We start from the raw sequence: 22,998 nt of genomic DNA, 5'->3' as shown, positions 1-22,998 counted from the left end.
GGCAGAAAACCTGATGCTTTTGTGCATCTGGATGGTGCTCTTACTTGTCAGGGACTTCTGGGAAGTGAGATTATTTTTCCCAGACCTAAGGTGGATGTGACATTACCCAGGCTACAGTCTGGACTGTTGAACAGCTGTGTCCCCTTAGTTCTCTAGACTGAAGTGCTATTTACACTGCATTGCTATCAGAACATCCACTCCTGGCCTGCTCACACGGCCTTCAGCATGCAAATTCACTCCTAACTAAATTCTTGAGCACTCTGACCTATCACTCATGAATTACATACAGGGCAACTCCTTCAGATTCCTCGTCCCAGCCTTGTCCCCCCAGAAATGTGTCTTGTATGGCTCAGTACCCTTCTGAACAGTACAAGCTCATAGGAAGTCTGACACTTCATGAAAGGAAAGTGATAATGCACGAACCTTGTTATCCCTGATGGAGTTTTCCATACTAATCCAAATATGTTGGTTAGGATAAAACAATAAGATAAGTTTAGACAGATTTTTAAGTGAGTACTGGTGGTGATGCATACATTTCAGGATTCGTTTAAAAAAAAAGTAAAATGCAAGCTAAGTGAACTTTAAAGCAAATGGTTTTGTCTCATCATATGCTGCAGTAAATTTCACAGGCTGGGTTTCCATTCAGACTGAGATTTCCTCCCCCCCCCCCCCTTTAGTTCAGTGTCCTTCAGGTATTCATTAATGTCATGAGCAGAGAAACTGGAGAAGAAGTGAGTTGGAGACTACTGTCTCACATTCTTATGCCCCCCTCCCCCCTATGAGGACTACCCCTGCTGGGGTGCAGGCGACGAGCAGTCTTTTGTGGATGTGAGGTTTGAACCATTCTTATGATGCAATATACATTTCTTATTCACACCTTCCCTCTGCTGCAGAACGGCCACTTAAGCACGTGATAGTTTTTCAATGCCAGTGTGTCTTTGTCTCTCAAAAAAACTGGTTTGTGGGCTCTATCCAGAGTCACTATGTATTTCAGTAACAATCATACAGTAGAATCTTAATGTCACATATAGTGTTGCTACGCATATTTCGCCAGGATAATGACATTCAGCAGATTCTGACTTTTCAAATACCACCTCACAAGGCATACTTTGTACAAAATTTCTGTCTTGTAAAAGTGGTGAACATAATAGTATAGACCATCAGTAGGTGAATAAGGTTGCCAGAAAAGGAGCCCAGTCCTGATGGACATGAGGTCTATGAAAAAGTAATGATTCTTTTCTGCAGACTTTCTTATGGGCTCAGGGATTGGAGTGTGCCTATCACTGACCTGCAGAGGGATAGTAAAGTTGGTCTAGGCTGAGTGGGGAGTATTTGTGTGGCCAGTGGAGTTAGGAAGTTGAGACATGGCTGCACAGATAAGACTTCCTCACACTAAGAGCGGTGGTAGCGAGGTGCCTCACAACCGTGGTTATTCTTGGGAAATGTCACAATTCTGTGCTTAAATCAGCTGTGAGGAATGGCTTGGTGGAGGGGGAAACTGCATAGTTCCATTTTGTCTTAGCTCCTAGTGTGGACCAGACTCTGCATGTGCTATCCTCATAGAGTGACTGAGCATGTTCCTTCCAGCCTAGAGTTACAGGCATGAAGCTGGACTTTCCCTTTAATGGCAGGCTGCTCTGGGCATAGTTAGGGCTAGGCACTGGACCTGAGATCAGGGAGCCTGTCTCTCTCCTGTGCTCTGTGACTTCCCTGCTGACACTAAGGCAGCGTAGAGTAGGAAGCTGACCTGAAATCTGGAGCTGGGGGAGGGAAAGGAGTAGATGGGGACAAGGAGTCTGGGAAAGTGGAGGCGGGGAGAACTGGGGAGGAAAATGTGGAGGTAAGGGGGGACTGGGAGCCAGATAGCTAGAGAGGTGGATCACAGAGGTCAGACTAGGAGCTGGAGTGTGGTGACATTGGAGCAAGGAGTGTGTATGTGAGAGGGAGACTGAGACTGGATGAGAAGCCCAGGCAGTGAAACTAGGATTAGGAGCAAGTGTTGTCTGATGTCTCCCTTCTCTGCCAAGATGTGGAAGTGGGGACAAAGACTAGGACTGGCAGGGCAAGGAGACTGTGACTGGGTAGTGAAGGAGAATGGGACTGGGACAAGGCTTCGGGGGAGGGGAGGAAGAAGAGGTATAACAGGGACAGGTTGGAGGGGATGGAGCAGAAGGATCAAGTTTGGAGGGAATGGGCAGAAAAGTCTGTGTTCGTTCAAGCACACACCCTCCAGAGCCTGAAATGGAGCTTGAGATCCCAGAACTTTGCTATTTCTTTGCCAACAACAAATGCCTGTGAAAACCAGTGGCAGTGTGTGTCTCACCTGCCTCTACTGTTGGTCCACATAGACGACGACCTACCACTGCTAGCAGTCCCTCCATTAGCTCAAGGGGAAGAGGTCTGTGCAGTAGATTTAGAGGTTCCAGTTCCGAGGAACCATGTGTGTGTCAATATGATGCTATATGACAGAATTTCTGCTTTTTCAGTTTGCTTTTCTAAAAAATCTAGGAAATTGCGCACACACAAACTATCTTAAAAGAACATGCTTAAGATTGCAAAGTTAACACTCAAAAAGTTAGGAAATGCCAGTGTGATGTTACGCCCCCATATTCTTCATAGAAATATTATGATATGAATATGGCATAACTAAGATATGTTTTATGCAAGATGGATCATGTGAGGTATTTGAAAGGTTATAATTTACTGAATGTAATTATTGAATTTGTGTGCATGTATCATTTCTGTAGCTGAAGTTAGGAATATTGACTATGTAACAATTGCAACTGTGCATACTTGGGGAACGCCCACCAGACAGTATGCAATCAGCCTGGATGGTCCATTAGGAAAGACGGTGGGTCTTTGAAAATGCTAATCTCCCATCTTCCTGGAGTTCCTTCCTGTGGATTTGGCCATATATTGAAGCATGACGAGACAATAAAATATTGACTAGGCCCTTATTAAGGGGAAATAGTCCATCCTATACACTGAACGAGGCAGGGGCCCTATGGAAAAGGTAGCATGTAATTAAGGACCATGAATGCATATTCACAGGCAACCTTATTTCTGGCATTTCATAACTTTTGAGTGCTTGACTTTGCAACCCTAATAATGTTTTAATGTATGTATTTATATGTAATTATTTAAATGTTGCTGCATAAATATGTTGCAGAATTCTCTTTGGTTTACTTCTGTGAAGAGGCTTTTTATTAGTTTTCACACAGAGCACACTCAGTGTCAGTGGTTCCCAAACTTTAATAACCCACAGACCCCTTTCACGAAAATACCAAATCTCGTGAACCCCCCTCCTAAAAATGAATATTTCCAGGGATTTTTCTCCCTTACAGAGCATAAATTATTGAAGCAGTAATTTGGTATTTTTACGACATGCTTATTACACACTATTATTACGTTATGAAAATGGCAATACTCTTCCAAGATTTCACTTTTGTAGCTGTAACAATGCTGCCCGTGGGAGCCAGCTGAAGTCACTCAATTAGGGTGAACCGCAAACAACGTGGGGCAGACAAACCCCAACAGCTGGTGGATATTCCAATACTTAGATTTACCAGGCCAGCACAAAACTGCTCCTGTATTACCTCACTGGTTACTCAGAAGTCCAAACAACGCTGTTCCCTTAAAATGCCCAGCCTCAGGCCTCTATCCAGACACACGTGTCAGATATGATGATGATTACTGAAAATCTTCTCATCATAGAAAAGGTTCTTCCAATCCCAAAGGATCAGCCACACACGCAGGTCCAATTATAACTTAGATCTTACCCAGAATACACATTTATAGCCAATTCTTATTAACTAAGCTAAAATTTATTAAAAAAGAAAAGCGTTTTGGTTAAAAGATCAATATACATATAGACTTGAATTCAATTCTTGATGCTCAGATATATAGCAGAGATGAGCTTGTAGTTGCCAAAAGTCCTTTTAGAAATAGTCCATAGGTTATAGTCCAATGTCCATATTCAGGGTGACTCCAGTCAGTGACTGGGGATCTCAATCCTTATGGCTTAAGGTTGCCCCCTCTTGAAACCCAAAGCAGAGCTGAGATGAAGAAGGATCATGTCCCAAGGTCTTTACACATTTCCAGCAGCCTTTTGGCCTGAGAAAACAATAGGCTTAACTTTCCTTCTCCTAAACATCGTGGCAATTAGTACAGGGTAATTTATCCATTAAACAGTTCAGCTACAGGTTACCAGAACCTTCAGAGACATATTGACAAGAATATTATTTCACTCAAGTGTCTTCCTAAATGTTAATATTCCTTTTTTGATCTTTGAATCAAAGCTATAGCAATAGCCAAGACTTGTTTGTTTACAGCACAAGACCTGAGCAAACATCTACCCTTCCATCTCTAATGATGCAGGCTGCATTTCAAAGCTCTGTTCATTTACATATCTTCCTAACCAGTCTCTAAAGTTCGGCCATGGGTCAGGTCAGTCTGTGAGTTAATTAACTCTTTCTGCCCCCCCTCCCTCCCGTCACCTTTCAATGAGATACTAAATTACCCTCATAATGTCACAGGAGCTCATATCACTTCAATAAAGCCTGTTATAGGAAAAGGCTCCTACATGTTTCATCAAGGAGTACTAGACGTGAATCAGCATGAAGGTACTTAAGAAGTCAGCTCAAATAAAGAGTTCCTCCCACAAACATTCGGGTCTTGAGCAGCCCAGGCAAACAATGCACGGCTATAACAAAGCTTAAAACTTGTTCTTCATAATAATTTAAAAAATAACACGAACAGCCTATTTAATTTTAGAAACAGCAAAAAATATCCACCTCCCTTTCCATTTCTCATAAGGAGTTTAAATCTCCTCAGTGCAATGGATGCGCTTGCTTTGATCTGAATAGCTCTTGGATGTCTGGAACCACTGGAGAAAGATAAAGTCTCAGGTCTGGTTTGGCACTGAGTCTGCTGCTATATTTGGTTTTCAGATGTGCGTACAAGGAGAATGCTTTCTCGCATAAGTATGTTGTTGAAAATGGTAACAAAACTATAGTAGCTTTTTCTGCCAGCAGGGGGGTACTTGTTTCTTAAACTCAGCCAAAAGTTGATCAATGACAGACTTCTGAAACTCCTTTTTAGTTGTAATCACAGGAGAGCTCAATTTATTTCTCTTTTTCCTCAGGGCTCAATATATGTGTTGAGAAAGTGGTATCATCAGAGGGGTTGCGAATCCAGTCGTTATTACCTGACGTAGCTGGAAAGTATTCCCTGAACATTTGCAAAGTCCTTTTAGGTGTGCAGTTATATTGGTTTTAGTACAGTGATCCCACTAAAGTTTATCTTCTGCCAGGAAGTCATGAAGAGTACTGAAACGCTCAGGTTAATTGTTTTCCAAACACCTTTCCCAGAACTGCAACTTCTTTATCATGGATTCAGGTCGGTCTTGTATGTTGAAAACTGTTATGTTGAGGACTTGAAGAGAGAAATTTAGGTAATTAATCCTCGAGAAAATGTCTGCTAAGTAAGCCAGGCTCTGGAGCCAGACATGATTTTCCATACAGCTGGTGAGATGGAAAGGGTGGCTGTTGAAAAAAAGAAGGATTTCTGTTCTAAGCTCAAACAAGCACACAAGGATTTTGCTACATGACAGCCATCTAACTTTGCTATGGGACAACAGGCAATTGTGTACATTACCCAGTTTTTTACAAAGTATGTGAAATATTCTGCAATTTGTTTTCTGTGATTTTATTAAATTCACCACTGCATTGTCCAGCACTTCCTTCAGTCCCTCAGGCATGCGTTTTGCTGCGAGGGCTTGTCTCTGGATGCTGCAATGAGTCCAAGAGACGTTTGATGTAGCCTTTTTTGTTCGAACTACAAATCCCTCATTGATGTGGCCCCATCAGTGCAAATGCCTAGACAACGAGACTAATCTGTTTACTTTTCTTGAAAATATACATTAGTCAGAAGATATCTTCTCCAGTTGTACGTTCTTTCCATGGTCGACAAAACAGCAAGTCGTCTTCAACCATACCTTCATTCACATAACGTACAAACACTAGCAAAATAGATTAGCAACATCAGTTGATGCATCCAACTGTATAACATAATATGGACTATTTGTCACTCTGTGTACAATTGTGGTCTCTACGTTACTTGACATTAATTTTTCGTGACAACGTATTATTGGACAAAGGTACTACGTCGATCCTTTTTTCAGCCTTTTCTCTGAGCATGCAATGAACTGTCTTTTGTACATGGACCAGTCAAGCTCTCTGCTATATTATGGACTTCTGATGCTTTTGCTACTTGGTAGCTCATTTGATATGACGCTTCAAGTGCATTTTCATTAGCAGTACTTGCTTTGGATACAAAACATATCACTTTTCTACTTGGTTAATTTTTACTTGAAAAAATCAACAGGCTTGTTGAGTTGTGGGGGGTGCCTAGGTTCTCAGTGGCGCCAAAGTAGAGAAGGTTTGAAGCTGCTGTTTGCTAGAACATCACCAAAAATTACGCACTGTGGTTTTGGACACCTTTGATCACCAGTACATGTAAAGCCATATTTTATATAATCGTTGTCATATTTTCTTTTCTTCATAAGCAACTTTCCAGGACCATCATGATCACTGACATTTTCCACACTTTGGATTTGATGAAACACTAGCTGATGTCGAACGTTCATTTTCTCATGTCTTTACACTTTCCGTTTTCAGCCACTTGTCCATATTGGGTGTTCAGATAAAAATAACGCACTGAGAACACTAACAAATGAACAAACTAGAAAATGAGAATATTCACTCACGTCTCATTGGAGCAAAATGGCACACTACAGAGAATGACTGAGTATGGACTAACTGGGAGTCGTTACCGCCACATTGGGTACAATAACCTTGGTTCTGGCTGATTTGGCGCACAAATACTTTTTCTCCGCCATCAGGGGGGTTTGGGGCCAGGGACAAATTAGCCTGGACGGTCCCCCCACCCCCAGGTACAGCGTGGCTCCCGCTCCCACTCTGCTCCTCACACCGCCCAACTTCCCCTGTCCCAGCTGCCGCCTGCGCGCCCGGGGTCCCGGCTGCTGGCTCCACGGGGCTTGGGCTGCCGGCCCTGCGCCTGGGGTCCCTAGGGAGGCTCTGTCCGCCATTACAGATTTTTTTTCTGAGAACCCCCTGATACATTTTGTGAACCCGAGTTTGGGAACCACTGCTCTATGTCCATGTTTGTTCGTGTAATAATTACAGATAAACAACCCATAGACTTAAAGGTTACTTGTGCAGCGTGGTGGCATGCCAAAAGCTAACTCTCACCAGAAGCTGGATTATTACACAAGTGTTTTTAAAATAATATTTGAAACTACTTTTTATTTTAAGAGAAGAATGAATGTTTGGTCCAGTATTTTAAAACCATTTTACACTGTTTCCTCTAGCACTATTTTTTGCACCGATTTATCTAATATCACTGCAGGCACAACTAATATAATTTATTATGAAAATATCACAACATAAATATTAAAGGAACACACTTGACTTTAAATCTGTTCAGTTTACTTTTAACTAATTTTTTTTAATCTTAAATACTACATCTCTCCCTGAGTCTAGTTGGCAGTTTTTGGTTTTAAATGGTTTTTTTCTTACCTATTGCTGTAAGAGACTTGTACAAATACAGGAAACGGATTATGCAGGGGCAAACACGGAAACTTCATTTGTTTGCACATTGCGTATAGTCAGAATAAAATTACTAGGAATATTACAGTTTTTAAAAACTTTGTAGTGTTATAACTTGTCACTTGTAACAATATTAGGTTTTCAAAAATGAGATGGATGATGTACTCTTTAAATATGTTTGAGAAGTAAAGGGTCAAGTTGAGGGCACAGGTCTTAACCATGTTAAAAATCTCACATTAGCTGCTCTGTTCCCCTTATTAAGGTGCCAGTGATGATGCTGTTAGTTGCTCAGTGATGCTTGAAATACTGAACACTCTCTCAAAGTCATCTGATCCCTTGCAACATGCTGTCATATTCCTTTTCAACGGTGCAGAAGAAAATATCTTGCAGGTAAGATTAATTAGTATGCCAGATTTATAAAACATGCATAATCAGAACCCTGAATTAGAGATGATTGACAAAGGAAATAGTAATTATAGGTTTGACTTGTATTTTGCAAATCTAAATGTCCGTTACAGGTGTTAATCGGCTTTTCAGTTATCTGAGGATAATTATAATTAATGCTATTTATAAAGTTAATTTAACCTGAATTATGAATGTTCACAATGTTGCTTTAATGAGCAGGTTCCTAAGTGTTGCAAGTAAGATGCAGCATCATGTGTTGCTCAGCTCAGAGGACTGAGAATCTTGACCCTTGGGTTCTACTCCCAGCTCTACCTCTCACCTGTGTGATGTTGAGTTTAAAAAAAAAAAAAGTCAATTCTCTGTGCATCATTTACACTTGTTTTCAGATGGGTGAAATACTTAACTACCAGACTTAATATTTGTAAATGTTTTGATTTCCTATGACAGATGTTACAGAAGTGCAAATTGATTATTTTGTTTGCTTTAAAGTTTTTTGTGATGGTTGGCAAGTCACAATCTGATGTTAGACATTTGTTTCCTCCTTTACCCTCCCCTGAAAAAGTGTTTTAATGCTGTATAACTTTCTGTCAGTGAAAGTTAACAGACCTTGTAACTCTAAAGGGTCATCTACTCTACAGGCATGATTCTCACTTAGATTAAGGTCACTTTTTTTTTTACATCATTCTGGAAATGTAAAGTGGTTTTAGTACTCAGTTTACATTTATACTACAAGTTTAACCATACTAATGTACTGTTATGGAAGTCTATATTGTAATGTGGTTCTTCATTCATAATTCAGGGAGAACAATTTGGTTAGTAGGCCATAGTAGGGAATCTGTTGCATTCCTGATCATCGTAGTAATTACCTAAATATGTTTTGTTATTACAAAAACAATTAGATTCTAAACCACTCTAACTATGCTAAACTATTGTTTGTAGGCATGTAAGCTTTTTGAGACAAACACTGTGTGTCTGTGTTTCTAAAGGGCCTAGCTGATTGGACTCTCTAGTATGTAATAATATACGTATTAAATATTTGGATTGGACACCAAACAATGAGTGTGAACATAAGGGTTTTTGAGGGCATGAAGAGGAGACGTGGTGGTGGTGTCATGGACGCAGATGAGTGAATTTTGTTATGTTGATGGCTCCTCTTCTCTGTGCCCTCAAGTAAACTTCTGGCTTCACCTGCAATGCACCTGTGATCGTTCCCCTGTCAAAATCTGAATTCAGGTGCCTCTGATGGCAAATAATCTCTAGGCTTTTTCTTAAAGATATTTGACCTATATCTTCTTTGCTTCTTGTCAAGGCTAGTCATGGCTTCATTACACAACACCGCTGGGCCAAGTCGATTAGAGCATTTATTAACCTGGAGGCAGCAGGTGTAGGAGGGAAAGAACTTGTATTTCAGACAGGTATGATCATGCATTACATTTCCCACTTGTACACATGAGTTGGTTGTGTTTTATTTAGGACAAAAAAACAAACAAACTAAAGTTTTCTTACTAGAAACAAACTTCTTAAAGAATATTGAAAATAGCCCATGAGGTCGATGAGAATAAATTTCACAGCATGGAGACTCCATCAGATCCTTACCTTGAAGATAACAAACTATTGAACAGGTTTAATTACCCTAAGGCTTTGGCACAAGCAGAGACAAAGACATTGTGAAGACAGTGAGGCAACATGTCTTCTTAATGCCAATTTTTTGTACTTTTTTCCATAATGAATTTAGAATGAAATATTGGCCTTAATCTTGCTTTCCTGGCTCTCATCTGTCAACCTGAAATTTTTAACCATAAAATACACTTTGGGATCCTTGAAAATTCCATCTAACTCCTTTTAAAAAACAACAACTCTCTTTTATGCTGTGAAATTCACCATTCAGGCAGGAAATCCTCTGCAGCACAGCTGGAGCTTTAAGTGCAGCAGTTGTAGTTCCATTTTGTGTTGAAGTAGTTGGTACAAAACAGATCAATGGAATGGTGGATAATCCTGCTTCTGTACTTCCTAACACCTTAAATGAGTGCACTTTGTTTTTTCTGTTGGAAGCAGAGCTTTCTGCTGACCACAACTCTGCAGAAATATAAATGGGCTGGTGATAAACTTCCGTTGTATCCTGGTTGGGCTGCAGATTTCCCTCTGCTGCTCCAGTTTATTTATTGCTTCTATGGAAAACTTCAGTAGAGAGTTTTTCAAAACAATGAATTTGACACATTGCTGGAGGAATAATGTGGGAGCTGAGGAGTCTCCCAAACATACCCTTAGGTAGTGGGGAGGAGGGGTTCCAAAGCATTGGAAAGGAGACAGTAAAAACAAAGTTCTAAAATATGAGACATTTATTTTTCCTAAAAATTGCTTGATATCTGCCTAAGGAACAATAGAGGCCTTGCTGTGCTTGAGTGCATTAATCCACATTACTGTATTGTCATTTTAATGACTATACACATTATGAATGACTCCTGTATATCCAGTTATTACATTAAAGGAGCTGTTGAATTCAGTGTTGGTTGGGGCAGAAGTTCTCAACCTCTCCAGACCACTGTACCCCTTTCAGGAGTCTGCTTTGTCGTGTGTACCCCAAAGTTTCCTCACTTAATAACTACTTGCTTACAAAATCAGGCAAAAATACAAAAGTGTTACAGAACACTATTACTGAAAAATTGCTTACTTTCTCATTTTTACCATATAAATATAAAATCAATTGGAATATAAATATTGTACTTACATTTCTGTGTAGTATATAGAGCAGTATAAACTAGTCATTGTCTGTATGAAATTTTAGTTTGTACTGACTTCGCTAGTGTTTTTCATGTAGCCTGTTGTAAAACTACGCAAATATCTAGATGAGTTGATATACCCTCTGGAAGACCTCTGCATACCTCCCAGGGATATAGGTACCTGTGGCTGAGGACCACTGGGGTAGAGTAATGAATCTGAGACAGGAAGTCAGGAATGTCTGAGAACTGTTCCCAGCTTTATCAGTGACTCACTATGTCATTATCACCATATTACTTAATCTATTTCCCAATCAGTGAAGTGGGAGACTAATACTGCTAATACCTCCTCAAGAGTTTTGGGGATTTGGTTTATACATTGCTTTAAAGATCTAAAGTACTAAATGAAGGCTATATATTACTACCCTTGGGATGAAGTAAGAAATACTCCCTTTAGGGGGAAGTGATTTACTTTGTTATGCATTTTCAAACAATTTATGTCTTTTACTTCCTTTCTAGGTATTAAATTGATAATAAATGCATTTAAAGATGTGGTTCTTGAAAAAATGCTTAACTTAATCTAATCCTTTGATAATAGTGGTGTTCAACACAGCATTTAAAAAGTGTTGCTGTTTAAACTAATTTAATCTTCTGAAGTGCTGGCATCAACAAACTTCTGTACTAAAGGGGAAAGTATATACAAGATCAACAAGCAAAAAGCCAGGTGAATCACTGCAGAAGTGCTCTGTGTGCTGGGAGTAGCCAGGAGGGCCCATTGTCACAACCAATGCCATGATTTCAGTATAAGGTTATTAGTCTAATCTGGAGAGACAGAGAGAGGCATTTCTGGAAGGAGTTTTAAAACAAAGCAAGAAAGACATTTCAAAAAACCTTGTGCTATTGTGCCACTCGTTCACCCTGTTATGTTACTTCTAAGGAGAGTGAAGTGCTCCTGTCACTGTAAATATTCAAACGTTAAATTAGTTCTCAGTCCTCCAGTAGAACCTAATGGTAACACTCTAACTGACTTCAGTGCGAGCAAGATATGGCTCTTGAGACTGTTCTGTAGGAACAGAACTGATTGAACGTGAAAGAGATGGATTGAATGATCTGACAGGGCTCTTCAATTAACAGTGACATGGGATTTCAATAAGTGGTGACTATTTACGATGGTATTGACTGTTTCCAGTACATGTTGCTATGGTGCTAACAGTTTGTAGCACAAAGTCAGTGGTATGTGTTAGGGGGCTTATTCCTTCACCCACTTACTTCCCTGGTCCTTCTCGCATGAACAGAGAGCAACAATACCCGAAGTCCAAAGGTGCAAACACTTCAATGTTTATTGGGGTGAACTTCCAGCAAGCATGATTCCAGTTTCTTTCCTTAGTATCCTCCTTCCCAGCTCTGACACCACAGAGCCTTACACTGTGTCCCTGTTCCCATTCCTGCCCTTAGCCAAACATGATTCCAGTTTCCCCACTCCCATTCCCTGTTCCCATTTCCCCCTTTAGCAAAACATGATTCCAATTTCCTTACCCCCCATTCCCTGTTCCCATCTCCCCCACCCCCCTCACTTCCTGATTGACTGCAGACTATATAGTAAAACTTGAGTTCAGCTTAGCTATACCGTAACCAATCATTTTTCTGAAATTTAACTAACCAATCCTAACATAGTGTAACATGATTATGTAACCAATTATATCCCACCCCCTTAATTAGTTTACACCCAGCAAAATTAATTATACAGCAGACAGGAGCAATCACAGAACCAGACAGAGATTATACAGACAAACAATAGCAAAGTGGGAACTATAATGACAAAACAATACAGAAGTGAGGATTTCACATCCTAGCTATTGATAAGTGAGTTCTTGCCAGACAGGATGCTATCAAAGTAAGTTTCCTTTTACATTTTCTAGGCACTTCCCTTTCTCTGGAGGGAATAGGCACTATCAGGACAGGATTGTATTCCTAACAGCCCAATAGCACCTTCTTTCAATGTGACTAGTTTGGAATATGAGGATGTGACCAGTCGCTTCCCAGCTTATGGCTGCCTCTGCTGCTTAGCCAAAGGCCTTAGCCTAAGCACAGAGCCTCAGACTGTCACAGTGAGAGAAGGCTTTTACACCAGCAGACAGTGATTTTAATTCTTTCTTTTATACCTCTATAACTAGCCAAGTGATAAGAATACACCTAAATTTTTAGAGTACAGGCCTTTACAGACAGGCCTGAATATCTATATCCTAACAGTATGTAGATTTAAAATAATCTTGGCATCTTCTTTGACTGAGCCCTCTCCTCTGAGCCACACATGTCTAAACCTTGCTGCTTCTTCCTGTACAGCATCTCCAAGATCCTACATTTCCTCCTTGCTCACACTGCTAAAACTCCATGCCATGATCATCATCTGCCATGAATACTGTTAATACCACCTCTCTGGCATTGAAGCCTGCAACTTCCCCCACTCAAATCTATTCAGAATGTGGCTGCTAAAATATCCTTCCTGGCTCACTGCTCTGTCAGCCCCATCTGAAGTCCCTTGATTGGCATCTCCTCTTCCAGTGCATCAAGCAAAAACATATTGTCCTTACTTTCAAAGTTCTCTACAACTTTCCCCCAACCTACTTAGCCAGGTTGTTATCACAAGGTCATCTCTTGGCACCACTCTGCCCATGATGCCAGCCTGGATTTCCTGACTCTCTGAGCACTTTCAGGTTTTCTCTCATGCTTCATCTTATTGGGGGGGGAAGCTTGGAGTCAAAATCTATAAAGCTGCTTGCCACCTTATCGTCCTCAAAACTTGCCTCTTATGTAATGCATACAATAAATTACAGCCTGATAATGGCTAGGAAAGTGGTGAGCTGTAGTCACTGCTACTAAATGGCTAATTGTGCTCATGTTATGTTTATCTGTTATCCTGTCTTCCCCATCCTAGCCCGCTTATTTGTCTCCTCTGCCTGTGATACCTTTTAAAAAAAAAAAATCTTGTAGGTGGATTGGGGTGAGAACTGTCATTTTTGTACAGTGACTGGCACCGTGGGGTCCAAATTAATTGAGGGTCCTATGTGCTACTGCCACATAAATGGTTATTGATCAACAATATGTCCTAAAGAGTTACTTAGATTTAAAAATTATATAAAGAGACTGTGTGTAATTTTAGGCCCAGATTAGGAAGGATTTTGGTTTTGGGGCAGGAGGAGGCTTTTGTAAAACCTTAATCAAACCATCCTTTCATCTTGGATTAAAACCTCTCCAGAAGAATGTGTAGGTCAAACACTGCATCACTGTGCTATTGCACAAGAGTCAGAAAATGAAACTGATGGTAATCAAGTGAGAGATTTTTTTAAGTTGTGGTAGGGACCACAGTGCTAAATTCCCCAATACCTCTGTCTGCTATATGCTGTTCTGATGGAGTGAAGAATCTGTAAACCTGCCATTGAAGAATCCCCCTTGCCTGGGGAAACCTAATGTGACGTAGAGCCATGATAGTGGCTCCTGGCCTATGGAGCCAGCCCCTGAGGGTGCTCAAATCCATGTTGGGATCTGCATGGTGCAGAACTGGCATCAAGATAGGGGTGGTGTGTAAATATGGTTTAAATAGGGATGCCAGTATTGGTTGAACTTATTCTTTGAGGTTTCATCACATGATATAATCTTTAATTCCTGGGGACTCTAGGACAATCCTGGAGAATTGGCAACCCTAGGTTTAAAGCCACCTTGGCTGACTTCCTTCCTAGGCTGTGCCCAGTGCTGGGCTAAAATGGGCTAGGTGCTTTGCTAAAGCATAGGACACCATGCGAGTTTATTTGCAGTGTTCAAACTGAACAAAGTATAAAAAGTAAAAATGGTTTAAATAGTGAAAAATAAATTAAACATGCAATGAGTGCAATTTTAAAAATCCTTATTCATAATATTGTCACAGGTAAAGACTTGTGTACTACTTGAATCTTTTGTATAGTAATGTTTTAAGAGATTTACTGAATGACAGTAGCAATCTTATGTTAAATCCTCACAGTTCTCAAAGTTTATTTGAGATTGACTTTAATCTCTCACGATGAACGGGCTTTAACTTGTTTTTAAACACTGAGATTAGTGTTTGTTGCATGGGAAAATGGGATTTGAGCATTGTGAACTGGAGACGTGCAGTAATCTAAACAAGAACTACCTTACTGTTTTATGTTGAACCTATAACCATTGTATCTAATCACCGATACAGTTATGATTAAGGCTGGTTGCCTGTCATGGGAAGCATTTAAGTTTAAAAATAAGAAGGTCATAAAAGCATATAAATTTCCCTTAGGAAATTATTAGATCAGAGAAGGATTTACAATAAAATTGATAACCATGTGTCATGGATCCACAAAGCACTCTATGCCTCTAAGCAACCTTTATATAGTGTCTCTGGGAGTGTAGTTGTCTTTTCCCTAGGCTTCGCCTTTTTATAGGGGACAGCCCTGCTACTCAGCTACTCCAAGACTGGGTCCCTGGTTTCAACACCTCTTTTTCTCACCATGGCTCCTTCAGCAGTCCCAAAGAGCTCAAACCCCTGCTGGAGACTTGCCATCTTGGGAGGTCTGCAACTAGCAAATGTTTGCAGCAATACAGGACAGCTGTTTCAAAACAAGATATCCTTTATTAGTCAACAGAAATATGATATTTAGTTCCTTAGATTAGAATGGTAAAGCAAAGCCTGCCTACATGTGTGTGCTGCAGCATAGAGTGCATGTCTTGCCCAAACATCGAGGGTTTCACACACTACTGCACTGGACAGCAGCATTCTTATTATAGTCTAACATCTCAGTTCTTTGTTTCAAGCTTCAGTCACACTTCTTTCACATGTTCAGCCTTCCTTGGCTGGCAATCATTAAAAGTTGAAGTTGGCTGTTGGTCTTCCATTATACCTCCACAGTAACACCATTTATATGTTGATGGTTCTTGCTTGATCATGAATACGCCTACTGATGCACATGCAGCCACTACATTGCTTTCCCTCTGTCCTATAATAGAAATTAGCCCCTTCAGACCCTGTGGCCAAACAATACAAAAGTGATCAGGGAAATGAAGTCATACATTTAAAATTTAAAAAATAGAGAAATTTCCCATATTTTTCATGACCTCTTCTTAGTTGATGATATTCCATTATGCTGGATGTATAGAGAATTATTTGTAAATGAATGCACTAAGGAGTAGGATGATTGGAATGAAGGACAATGACATGAAAAACCCTACAAGTCAGGTTTTTTTTAATCATAGAGGACATGGCTCTCAAACTCGACATGATATAGATATGATCCTGATAAAACTTCAGTTTCCTCTCTCTTCCCATCCACTTCCAATATGGTTTACTGTCCCTACTTTGAATCTTGTGCTCTCTCGCAGCAACATATTTGAGATATTAACTAATTAGCAGCATGAAACTTATTTAAGGGAGAAACTGTGGAAACACGGAAGAAAAGAGTTTTCCATTAAGGTCTGTTTTTATGCGTGAACACTGATACTTAATCCAGAGACTGGTTAGATGTAGTTGAATGTGCCTAGTTCTTCTTTGAGTGTTTGCTTTGTTTTGGGGTAGGTGGATTCAGAATGTACTCCTTCATATCAGGTAGACCGGCCTGCAAGATGCATTTAATTAAGGTGTTTCCCAGGGGTCAGATATTTAAGCCCAGTGATGCCTCCTCTTAGCACTCTTCACTCCTTTAGTTTTGATCTTGTATATGATTCTCCAGTTTTTGTAAATCCCTTGTTTTCCATTGGCAGGGCCTGAAAATCCTTGGTTGGTACAAGCATATGTCTTTGCAGCCAAGCATCCCTTTGCCTCTGTGGTGGCACAGGAAGTGTTTCAGAGTGGAATTATCCCTGCAGATACAGACTTCCGTATCTACAGGGACTTCGGGAATATTCCAGGTATGTTATCAGTAAGCCTGTCAATGGGGGGCATTATTTAATCCTTATCTAGATTTATAACAAGGGGCCAATCCTGTAAATGCTCATTCATGTAACAGTTTTAGGGTTTGGGCTCTAGGCCATGAACTCCAAACTGAAACTTGACTTGGTGTCTGCTTAAGTTTAGGAGGAACATACTGTGTTTCTCCTGTAGGAAAATAACCCTCATGGTTTTTGGTGTCCCACACAGACTAGGTGTATATACTCAAGGTCCTGAGTGTTCTCTGTTTCAGTGTGTCTTCATTCTCTGTCAGCCCCCTGACTTCTAGCACACTATGCTATGGCCATGCCATGGCACACTGAAAATTCTCTGACTTTTAAGTTGTGGACTAATATAGCAAACTACAGTTGATCTTAATTAAACCAAAACGGTACCACGTTGTCAAAGTACAGCAGGTTTGAAAATATAAAATGCTTTCCTCCATGACAGCATTGACCACAGTATCACGTTGTAGCTGAGGTTTAATGCCACCTCACAGGTATAGGTTATGGAAAGCTGCTACCCTTGTCACTTTGCAATCCAGATATATGGGCTACAGAAACGTGCTCGTTTCTGGCATATGAGTTGGCAATGGCAGTTTTTGCAAACAGTGTTAATAAAGCCAATGGGTACCCCAGGGAGAAAGAGAGCCTATTACAGGGGGCAACCACATGGGGAAAATTACTTATTTAAAAATCAGGAAAATCTCTTGGAAGTCAAATATATATTATAGCATAGTTACATTTAAAACATTTAAATTCAAGTGGGGAAAAACCCCCACTTGCAATCAAGAATTAAAAGAAAAATTATCTATGTAAGGAATAGACAGGGGAAAAAAGAAGCATCACTTTTAGATTTGTAACTCTTATGGCTGCAGTCTTGCTACTTTCATTGCAGTAGTCATGCTCCAGATGGTCAGGTATGGGGACTTTTGAATCCTTAGTTTACATTTCACACTAATCCCTTTTTCCTAACTACTTAAATAATGGGTGGTTTAATTGGAGAAGACGGCACAAAATGACATCTCATTTGGCACAAATGCTAAAGGAAAATCGATTTCTAGAGGAGGAGGATTGAAGGTATTTTAATATGTCTAGCTTTGAATGAACACTGAGTTATCTTCTTCTCTAGAAAAGTGGTCTACACAGAGTGACACTTAAGGACATGGTTAAAGCAAAGTATTGTACTGCGTGCTCTGAACTGTTCTGAAGCACACTTCTAATCTCAAAATGGATTTTGTAAGCATAGTACCTTCTGATGTAGCTAATCTGTGTCCATCTGTGTTTGGAAATGTACCTACTCTATTAGGTGGCAAATGAGTTTTTATTGCCTTTCTTCTGATAGCCATGCAGAGCGAAAACAGCTGTGTCTGAGAAATGGATTCTATTCCTTCTCGTGCACCAACAAAATTGTTTGTTTGTTTTGATCAGCTACACTGGTACAAAATCAGTGACAGCACTAAGAGTATGTAGGTACTACTGTGAGCGTACACACTATGAATTTCACAGGGGTACACTGAAGGCATCATTTGGCTTGCAGAATCTCTACTAGTGGTGATTCATGGGAAGGAAAGAACTCAGCTTGATTTTTGGAGTCCAAGCAGACTTTGCAAGACTGGCAATTACAAAAAATCTCTTTTTACTTGTAAGCTGACCACACAGAATTGTTAAGCAGTGGTAATCATGCAATCTCAGGATTACATTTTCTAGTTGCTTTTCTGTATAGAACCACACTGAATCTTTAGTGATGATGCTGGGAAAGCACAAAATCTGGAATTTGGCTGTTGGCTGGTAAGAGTGATATTCCACTGCTTCAGGCAGACAACCAGTCACCAAATAAACTATGGAAGGTGATAGGGGGCTTATGCTGTCCTTGGAGGCTAGAGGCTAGCTTCATTAGAGAATCAGGTGATCAGGAATATTGGCATAGGCATGACTTTCTACAGTAGAGGGAAGCTGTGTGTATAAACACCAGGCATGGCAGTAAAATACAGAAGGTTCAAATATTTTCATATACCTTTAATTAAATATGTCCAGGTTCTGTTACAAAATTGGTTCTTAAGCAGTCTTACTACATGTGGTAAGCTGTTCAAGTCATAGTAGTCAAAAGTGGTTGTTGGGTTACACTGGTAGAACAAAACTATTTTTTACTTTGTAAAATGTTCTGAAAGCTTTCAAGTGTTTTTGATTAGGTTTAGGTAACTTTAATCATAGTCCTTTTCTATCTTCTTAGGAATAGACTTGGCTTTTATTGAAAATGGCTACATTTACCATACAAAATATGACACACCAGACAGAATACTAACGGATTCAATTCAGAGAGCAGGTTGGTATTCAGACTTCCATCAAAAATTCGATAAAGAATATGGCTAAATGAAAATTGCTTCCTTTTCCCACTAATCCTTATCATAGCCCCTATAAGTTGGAAATTTCTTAACGATTAGTGATGCATAATCTAAACATTTGGTAAATTTCAAAAGAAATGAAACTTCTCAGAATTCAGTGGCTCCTGATTTGTAACAAGCTATGGAGCCTCTTTCAGATTGAAATCTGGCCAGGCCAGTGTTGACCAAATTCATCACCCTCTGATGACTGTTCAAAGATCTGTCTCTGGCCATTTTCATATGGGCAAATATGCACAATACTTTGAATCCTTGTTTAATATTCTCCACAAGGAGGCTGAGGGTTAAATGGGTGACATGGAGACTGAACTGCCTCTAGGATTGGTCCTTCCCTAACGAGGGCAGAACGAAAATGGCAGGACAATCTGGGCAAGCTTCTGCTGCTGCCACTGCCCATATTTTATTATTTCCGGGGATAAAGAGAACAATTCACTTTCCAGATCTGTCAATATTTTACCTTTTTATAAGCACTAAATTTACTCTTAAGAGAATCTGTAAAAGAAATTATTAATAGATTTTTGAAAAACCACAACACCCAAGTGTGTGCTTGTCACCACCAGGAATATTAACAAAATTAGTGTCTTCTTTCTTTGACTGGTAGAATTAAATCAATTTTACTCTTTCCAGGCTTGTTTCTCAATCTTTTTATAGGCACTCAAGCATCAGTTGTCGTATTGCAGTCATGAATAAATTATATAGCTAATATTCAGTTTTAGTTGAAGGAATTGGTTCAGCAGCAGAGTTCTGTGAATAACTTTCATGGAGATCAAACAGTTTTACATGTTTTGTTTTGTTTTGTTTTTAAAGTAATACAGCTGCAAGATCTAGTGTACTTCTGTTTTTTTCCCCCCCATCCTTGTTGTAAAGCTGATGCTCCTCATTTTGATAATTTGTTACAGCAAGAGCATGTCACTGCTTAGAGCTTGGTTCCCAAGGATTTTTTATATTAAGGGTCACTATGTAGGTTTAGAACAGTGGTTCTCAAACTGTGGGTCAGGACCACAAAGTGGGTTGTGACCCCATTTTAATGGGATCGCCAGAGCTGGCTTAGACTTGCTGGAGCTCAGGGCTGAAGCCCAAGCCCCACTGCCCAGGGCCAAAGCTGAAGCATTCAGCCCTGAGTGGCGGAGCTCAGGTTACAGGTCCCTCTGACTGGAGCTGAACCCCTTGGGCTTTGGCTTTGACCCTCTACCCTGCCCAGGGTAGTGAGGCTCGGGCTTTGGCTTTGGCACCCCACCTGGGGCAGTAGGAATCAGGCAGACTTAGGCTTCAGTCCCACCTCCTGGGGTTGTGTAGTAATTTTTGTTGTCAGAAGGGGGTCGCGGTCCATTGAAGTTTGAGAACTCCTGGTTTAGAAGAATATTTTGCATTGTGTGTAATCAAATATGAAATGACAGCTGAAAGATCTTAAACACATTTCTAACGTGATGTAGAAGTATAATTTTAAGATGTAATGTTTTTTTTATAACATCTATATATAGAACTATGTACTTGTTTTTCCTATTTTCCTATTATATATATTGTCTTTTTCCCCCCCCCCCCTTAAACAGGTGACAATATATTAGGAATGCTAAAATACTTAGCAACATCAGATAAATTGGCAAAATCTTTTGACTATCGGCATGGAAATGTGGTCTTCTTTGATGTATTTGGTCTGTTTGTCCTGGCCTACCCTGCTCGTGTTGGCACCATCATGAACTATATAATAACTGCAGTTACTGTCCTTTATCTAGGAAAAAAAATATTACAGCCCAGAAACAGGGGTAAGTCCAGTTAAGACAAATGTGATTTTTCTGAAGAGGAGGAACTTGTAAGTTTTTAAATAAACAGGAGCTAACATGATAGGAAATTATCAGCAGATTATGCAGTTACTTGCATAGATGAACTTTAAAATGGATATTGTGTACTCAGTGGCTTGTGTCATTTGCTTTGGAGCTCATTGTATTAAGTCACTCAAGCATGAAATGACTACAGTGATAAAGGGATATCATCATAGGCCCAAAATCAAGACTGTGTTGTAGCTCAGCTTTTCATGAAAATTTCAGTGGCATTTTTTAAAAAGTTAAAAACAGCCATCTGAAATTATTTCAAAATGATTCAATGTCCAGTTTAAATTGTTAGTTTTAGTAACACGGGCAGGGCTTTTTTCTTTCTTATTTAAAAAAGGGGTATCTTTTTACATACAAATTTGTCAATATACAGCAGCAAATAATAAAACAGTCTTTTAAAAGGAATAAAGGGGTACTAAAACTTACTTAAAGGACCTTGTTCATGTAGGCTAAATAGACTTATAGACTTTAAGGTCCGAAGGGACCATCGTGATCATCTAGTCTGACCTCCTGCACATTGCAGGCCACAGAACCTCACCCACTCCTGAAACAGACCCCCAAACCCTGGCTGAGTTACTGAAATACTCAAATCATGGTTTAAAGACTTCATGTTACAGAGAATCCACCCTTTACACTAGTTTAAACCTGCGAGTGACCCATGCAACCTCCTACAGAAGCTACGGAAACTACCTTCTTTCTCTGGGAAAACATAAACTGGAATCCTTAAAAAAACAAACAAGAGGTTTCCTAGGCTGTGGGATAATCTCTCAAGGGAAATGCCCTGAACAAATCACTAGTTCAGTAAGAAAGGATCTTATAGTGATAAGGACATGGGCTGGATAGCTTAGGCCCTGATGCTGCAAAGGAATCTTCAACAGCAGACCCCTAAACCTACATTGCATCTTGTTTAATTGCTTTAATTTCCAAGGTGATCATTGTTGTAATTTTAGTTCCAGTATAGCACCCTAACTATAAGATGTAGCTAATAAAATGGCCCACTGCATTTGAGTTTACTATTCTTTCTCTCTTCCTTAGCTATTAACTACATGAAGGAGCTCTCCGTTGCATTTGGCTTCACATTGTTAAGTTGGTTCTCCACATTAGTGACTGTTCTTATTGTGGCAGTGTTCATCTCTCTCATCGGACGGTCTCTTTCTTGGTATAACCACTTCTATGTCTCCATCTTCTTGTATGGAACTGCAGCTGCAGCTAAACTAATCCTTGTGCACACGTTAGCCAAAAAGTTCTATTATAAGGTAAGTGCTGATTCTTTGTAGTTTACTGGTTGGTGACATGGAGTAGAAAAATTAGATCATTACTGATGATGAACAGGGATTTAATAATCTGAACTGTGATACAGTATTGGCTACTTGGAAGCCCATCAGTTCAGTTGGCTCATAAGCTTCATGAAGATTTGTATCTCTGTCTAACATGTATTTAAAGGACATCTCTTAGGGTGTTAAGTTGAATATTTTTAAGCATATTATCAAACTGGATCAGTCCCTAGACCCATCTAGTTGAGAATATTGTGTCTGACAGTGACCAATACTAGATGCTTCAGAAGAAAGGGCAAGAGCCCCATGGTAGGCTAATTTAAGATAATTCTACTGCATTAGGTCTCATCCTGGTCTCTAGTAGTTAAATTGGTTTAACCCTGAAGCATGAGGTTTTGACGTTCTTGTTATCACTAATTATGATAACTCTGCATATTCTTTATCTATGTAGTTATTCAGTCATTCTTTAAATCTTGTTAATTTTTTTGGCTTCAGATAACTGCCTGTGGCAATGAGTTCCACAGATTAATCACAGACTGTGTGGAAAAGTGGTTCCTTTTATTTGTTTTGAATTTCTCACCTTTTAAATTTTATTAAATGATCCTTTAGTCTTGTGTTATAAGGCAGAGAGAACAGAAGTTCCCAGTTTACCTTCTCTGTACTATTCATTATTTTATATACTTTTATCATGTGCCCTCTTATTTTTCTTCTTTCTAAGATAACAATCCCAGTCTTTTCAATCTCTTCTTATGAGTTTTCCCCTGGCTTTGATCATTCTCTTGTTGCTCTTCTGTGAATTTCTAATTCTGCACTTTCCATTT

General features: G+C 39.7%; 1 protein-coding gene across 8 annotated transcripts in view; it reads left to right on the top strand.

Annotated features, from left to right (window-relative positions):
* ERMP1 (endoplasmic reticulum metallopeptidase 1) overlaps positions 1-22,998 on the top strand; it is a 62,948-nt gene that overhangs the window by 5,175 nt on the left and 34,775 nt on the right. For 7 of the 8 annotated variants that reach the window (XR_014711677.1, XR_014711678.1, XR_014711679.1 and 4 more), the window contains exons 3-8: positions 7,891-8,018; positions 9,343-9,448; positions 16,508-16,654; positions 18,906-18,998; positions 20,625-20,837; positions 21,939-22,159. Coding sequence is in view for 3 of the 8 variants with exons in the window: in XM_084628419.1 (XP_084484545.1) it covers positions 7,891-8,018; positions 9,343-9,448; positions 16,508-16,654; positions 18,906-18,998; positions 20,625-20,837; positions 21,939-22,159 (908 nt within the window). In the remaining 5 variants the exon portion in view is untranslated. The remainder of the gene's footprint in view (positions 1-7,890; positions 8,019-9,342; positions 9,449-16,507; positions 16,655-18,905; positions 18,999-20,624; positions 20,838-21,938; positions 22,160-22,998) is intronic. The other variant, XM_084628420.1, reaches the window with a different exon arrangement.

This window comes from Lepidochelys olivacea (assembly GCF_965140295.1).
Source record: "Lepidochelys olivacea isolate rLepOli2 genome assembly, chromosome: 5".
NCBI lineage: Eukaryota > Metazoa > Chordata > Testudines > Cheloniidae > Lepidochelys > Lepidochelys olivacea.
The sequence above is the reverse complement of the archived record's forward strand: the minus strand, read 5'-3'. Positions and strand labels throughout refer to the sequence as shown.